At 30.0% G+C, this 6,000-nt stretch overlaps 1 protein-coding gene across 1 annotated transcript; it reads right to left on the bottom strand.

Moving 5' to 3' along the window:
- LOC110657902 (fasciclin-like arabinogalactan protein 7) lies at nt 1–2,129 on the bottom strand. The gene is made up of 2 exons (XM_021815349.2): nt 1,825–2,129; nt 1–1,023 (listed from the first exon to the last, which is right to left on the bottom strand). Exon 2 carries the CDS (start codon nt 973–975, stop codon nt 187–189), a length of 789 nt encoding a protein of 262 aa, XP_021671041.2. The 5' UTR covers nt 976–1,023; nt 1,825–2,129; the 3' UTR covers nt 1–186.
- Nucleotides 2,130–6,000: the final 3,871 nt, after the last annotated feature.

Here is a 6,000-nt window from a genome sequence, read left to right as displayed (position 1 = left end):
TAGACCAAGCAAAAGGCTTATAGATTGAGTACAAATAGAGATCATAACAGTAACTCATTCACTTACATAAAATTCATTGACATATATAATCAAAAAATGGTTTGAAATCAAAGCAGATGAAAGAAACGCGGCCAGATATGCTCTCTCAGCATAAGTTACAAAGATTCTTATCAATGAAATTTTCTCTTACAAGAACAAGACCAGAACACCTGAAACTGCCAAAACCATTTGAATCCAAATACCCAAGTTGCTGATTCTGTATGCTGAGTTAGGAGGGGCAATTCCCGGAGCATGTCCTTCTCTAGTCAATTCAGATGATGGAGAGTCCGCAGCAGGGCTAATCTCAGGAGCTGGTGTTGGGGCAGGAGTTGGAGGTATATCAGTACCAAAAATTGCCTCTGGCAGAAGCACCTTATCAACTTGATAGATTGCAACAGGATCAGTTGAATGTACACTACTGCTAACTTTAGTTTTAGACCACCCTGAATCAAGGTGCACTGTTCCAGACACATCTGTAAAGTTCAAAGCAAATTCACCAGCACCAGCAAATGTGCTAACAGGGCTTAATTGGCTAAGGTTCTTGAAGTCAGAGAGCGAATAATAATGTGGCAAGGCATGGAAAAGAATGACTTGCTTGAGCTGGTCTTGAGTGAGGTTTGATAAAGAAGGCTTCTTAAGAGATGAAAAGGCACTGTCTTTGGGTACAAAGATGGTAATGCCTTCCTCTGTGTTGTTAGCTTGGTTTTGGAAGGTGTCAATCACTTTGGTGGATTCAAGGTAATTAAGGAAGGTATGGAATGGACCAGCCACAGAAAGTAAATCAGTAAGATTCACATAAGGTGGTATTGGTGCTGGTGCTGGAGCTGGAGTTGGAGGTAGGATTGGTGCTGGAGGACTTGCAGCTTGAGCATTTGTTGGTGAAGTGGCCAAAAACAATAGTGTACCACTAAACATGAAAATCACAGAGAGCTCCATGGTTTTCAGAGAGTTTAGGTAGCAATTTGTGGATCACTCCCCAAATTCCTGCAAGACCCAAATGCCATCAATGATTATATATATCTCAGCTTATCAACACATGCACAGCCCATTAACGAGCCAAAAATTAAATATCCCCTAGTGAGCAGAAATTTTGCCAATTTTGCAAAATAAAAGATTCAAATTTTTAATGTTTGCCGGTAACATGGAAATCCAAAACAGAACTACCCTAATAGATACTAAGCAGAAGCCAGATCTTGATCAGCTCATCCAGCAAAACTGAAAAAAATGCTAATTAATTTAATATAGAAAGCTTGATTGAGGATCTATGAGCGGGAAATCAAATAATAGAGAAGTGAAGCAATGGAAGATGACATTTTGAAAATAGAAGCATGCAAATATCACAAGAAGATACGATACCCTACTTCTACAGCCCCAGAAGGTCCAACACCCTTGCCAAAACAGAGATCAAAATCTCATTTCAACGTCATTTCACTTTGTTTTTACACAAGTTCACTGTCTTAACTTCTCCCTTCCTCACTAGAGGCTAGTAAAACAAATTTCTGTTCCTCCAGAAAAATTAAAGAAAATAAAAAAACCACAAGCCACACAGTGCACATTAACACAAAGCAAGCAAACAGATCTAGAGACAAGATCACCCAAAAGCAACAGCTCTTGTGAATCTGTGATACAACATGAGCACAAATTATCTCAACCAATAACAAGGAATGGGGAGCACCCATTAGAAAAAAAGAAACCAATAAATTATTGAAATCTGAAAATGCTACTTCAAAATAGTACAAGAAAGAAAAAGAAATGCAATGAGAGCAAAAATTGAAGTACACTGACCTGACCAGACCAAGAGGAATAGAGAGAGAAATGGAAGAGGTGGTGGGGAATGCCAAAATTCCCAAATGCAAATTGCAATGGAGGATGGGAAGAAAGTGGTGGTGAGGCTATATAAAGAGAGATTTATTTGTACTAACAGAGTGAATGTGTAGGTGGTGGTGTACCAGCTGGAAATGGTGCAAGAAATATAAAGAGAGAAGAGTAGGTAATAATATTAAATTACAAGACAATACAAATAATAATATTACAAAGCAAAGGGTGGTTGTTTTCACTTCCCTAACATAGAATGGCTCTTTCTTAGAGGCAAAATAACTTGTGTGCATTGTTGGAAATGCTTTCAAAGCAAAAAACCAGGTCCCATATAGGGTGGCCTTTCTTGTTCAACTTTCAACAAATTAGTTTTTTAATCCTTCACCATTCCCAACCCTTGCATTTCTACCCCATCATTAGCCTGCTATGCCCTTCCTGAATTTCTCATCTCATGATAAGTTTTCCTTTGCAAATGTTCAGTGTGAGAGGAGTGAATAAATTGTTGGTTCACATGACAATAAATTTTCAGGGTTGGCATTAAAAGTATGATTATGAAGCACTCTTTGACTCAAGCTATTGGAAGCTAGATATTTGATTTGTGACATCATGGGTAGCGCTACAAATAAGGCGAGTCCTTCGTGTAGATTGATTCCATAAAAGTTGACTTCAACTTATTTATTATAATTAATGAGTTAAATTTAAATTTAAATTTATTTTTAAGATAAGTTTAATTTATCAATGAATTGGTAATCAGGATAATTTAATTGGTTTGCAGAAAATGGAAAAGGGTGTAGAAATCTACTTTTTATTTTTAAGGTATTAAATAATAAAAAAAATAATTTTTTTTTTAAATATAGCAAGGAAAGATAAGAAGAGGATCCAAAATCTCACGATAAATAAATAAATAAAGGGTAAGGTAAGGGGCAAGAATGAAAGGAAAAAGAAAAGAAAGGGGGAGATTGAGAAATTCCAAAGAGTCAAAGAGTGGGGGCCCACCATGAGAATTGGACCAACCAGAATTCGGCTGTCTGGTTGGTGCCACCCCTACTCGAACCTAAACATTTCCAACCGCTACTTACACGACACCGTTTTCGTCTTCTCTCTCACTCCCACTCCACTCCACCGACGCTCTCTCTCTCTCTCTCTCTGTATATATGTATCATTGGGTCATCTTCAATCTTGTTTCTCTAATCAAACACACTCATTATGTTTGAACTAAAATTTATATTATAAAGCAATTGAAAATTTTGCAATTGAACCACTTATTATTGGTGGGTTCACATAAATTATTTTATTCAATTAATGAACCGAATATAAATATTTAAATTATACTTAAATTAGATTGAAATTGAATAAAAATTGATTGATTTAATTTCAAATCGACTAAAATCAAAATTATGAAATGATGTTAAAAATAAATTCAGATTCATCTTATCAATTAATTGAAATTACTAATTTTAAGTAAATTTTAAATTAAATCCGACTATGATGAAGTCTTGTTTCAAATGGTTAACCATTACCACTATTATTATTTTTATTATTTTTTAAGATAAATTATTATGAAATCTCTATAATCTCTCAAAATTAATAAATTATTTCCTATTTTTTAAAATCCAATTAAAAAGTTTCTATATCTTATAAAATCAAACTTTTTAGTTTTTATGGCATAGAAAACATTAATAAACTTATTTAACTTTGAATATTAATATTATTTAGTTTCGATAACTTTAGCTATTTATAATACTCAGTTCCTTTGACTAAGGCTATATTTGAAAATAGTAGCTATTTTAATAGTTATTAACTGTTTTAATAGCTGTTAACTATTTTACTAGTCATAGCTATTATATATTAATTGTTGGTGATTAATTATTTATATAGTGATTTAAAATAAAAAAAAAAAAATAATATATTTAAATTAAAAAAAAAATAGTAGTGTTATCTTATTTACTTTTTGAAAAAAATCTTCTTCTTTAAAAAAAGTAGTAAGTAACTTTTCATGAATCACTCCTTTAAGCTCTATACATTACTATAAATATTATATTACCAAATAGTATAAATAAGAAAGATAATGTATTAACTATGGTTAAAATATAAAATACTATATTAAAAACTGTTATCGAACTAGATCTAAGACTAAAATAAATTGTGTAACATTTTCTTTAATAGAATCTAGCAGAAAAATTAAAGAATTTGATTTTATAAAATATATGAACTTTTGAGTGGAATTTTAAAAAATAAGATTAAATAGTTAATTTTGATAAATTATAAGACTTGATAGTCAATTATTTTTTTTTTATTTAAAAAAAAATATATTACTAATTGAATGTTAAAGCTTAAATTTTAGGAGGAGGGCAATTTGCAGTCAAATTGGGCATAGATTAATCTATCAATCATCAAAAACAAAGGGAGGTGGGATTTGTCTTCTTTTACTGAAGGAAGGTCTTGTGGCAATTTCGAGACCCACCAAATTAGTTGTTGGGATATTGATTTTTTTTGGCACATGAGTCTTGTTTTAATTAACACTAATAATACTAATGAATATCATTATCAACAAAATTAACAAAGCTAATAATGCTTGCTTTTTGGTTAAGTTTCTCTTTTTTTTTGTTATGCCAAACCACATCATAATCTTGTTTTGGTCACTCTACAAAGAGGTATTTTGAAAATTTCTAAGTCCTAGCCACTATGAATCAAGAATTGTTAACGTAAAGGCCTAAACATGCACTAGGAGTTAAAGAGATTTGAAAACTTATTAGGAATACGAACCCGTGACCTTAACTCTTATATCAATTATAGAATCGAGTAATTACCATCGTGCTAAAATTTTAAATAGTTAGTAAAAGCATAACTCTTAGTCCTTATAACATTGTAGCCAAAACCAAGGGCCGAAGGAATCTAAGTAGAATGTGATCTATTGAGTTATCAAATTTTAACTTATCCTAACTTAATTTAGTTTAATGATTAAAGGTATATCACTCATTTGACAAATTTAGATTTGATTTCTCTTTCCCTTAATTTTCATATTAAAAAAAAAAGACAAATTTAATGTGTAAATCTTTTCACGAATTCAGTAGCTATTGGGGATGATGTGAGTTTGAAGGTGAAAATTGACTTCAATTCAAATTATTTATTATTTTATATACAAATAATTCTATATACATAAATACGTATATTTTAAAATTTTTAACAATTTTTATATTAAATAAATATTAAAAAATATTTTTATTTTTGTCAGAATAATATTGAAAAATATGCAAAAAAGCAAGAAAAAGTATAAAAAAAAATACATTGAATTGTGCTTTGACACTATAGGCATGTAATTTAATTTTAATAAAATAATATCTTGAACTTTACTTTGTTATTTCTTTAATTATAAATATTTTAATGCTGATAGCCATGTTGATATGATAGTGTAGAATCAATAAAATAAAATTATTTTTTACTTTAATTAAAAAATTAATTTAATTTTTATTTTTTAATATTCATATTATTTAAAAAATGTAAGACATTTTTAAAAAAAATTATTTTATTAGAATTTAATGTTCTTACAAGTACTATCAGATCAAAGTTCAGTATACAAAATACCAAATGTTACTATATTTTTTTAGATTTTTTTTTACTTATAATGGATATTTTCGGACCAGCTTTTCATATATCGAGACTAAATCTCTCTCCGAACAGTTTTAAGGGCATTTTAGGTTTTTGAATTTGTTCGATAATATTAGCTATTTTAGTAGCTATTAGCTATTCTAGTAACTTTCAATTATCTTACTAGCTACTAGCTATTAGTGGTTAGCTATTAAAGTAAAAGTACTCGATAAAAATAACTGTTAGATTAACAGCTAGATGTAAAAATAGTGATATAATCTTATTGTTTCTAGTTAAAACAGTCTCTCAGTCTCTAAAAGTTAAGAGGGATAGTTTTTCATGAACCAACTCAATCTTTAAACGCTAGTATAAATATTATCTTACCGAACAATATAAATAAGAGAAATGATCTTTTAATTAAAGTCAAAATATTAAAAGCTACTTTAAAAACTGTTGCTAAACTGTATAATTAGAGTAAGATGTATAAATGAAATAATGGAGACCTCTAAGTTCTATCTTAAACAAATCAGAAGTTTAAATAAATCATGATTTAACAAG

Source organism: Hevea brasiliensis, chromosome 10, assembly GCF_030052815.1.
Source record: "Hevea brasiliensis isolate MT/VB/25A 57/8 chromosome 10, ASM3005281v1, whole genome shotgun sequence".
Classification (NCBI taxonomy): domain Eukaryota; kingdom Viridiplantae; phylum Streptophyta; class Magnoliopsida; order Malpighiales; family Euphorbiaceae; genus Hevea; species Hevea brasiliensis.
Note: the sequence above shows the minus strand (reverse complement) of the source record. Positions and strands in the feature narration are given on the sequence as shown.

What these genes read in the sequence shown, in the direction of transcription:
- LOC110657902 (XM_021815349.2), bottom strand. Translation starts at nt 975, where the DNA reads ATGGAGCTCTCTGTGATTTTCATGTTTAGTGGTACACTATTGTTTTTG.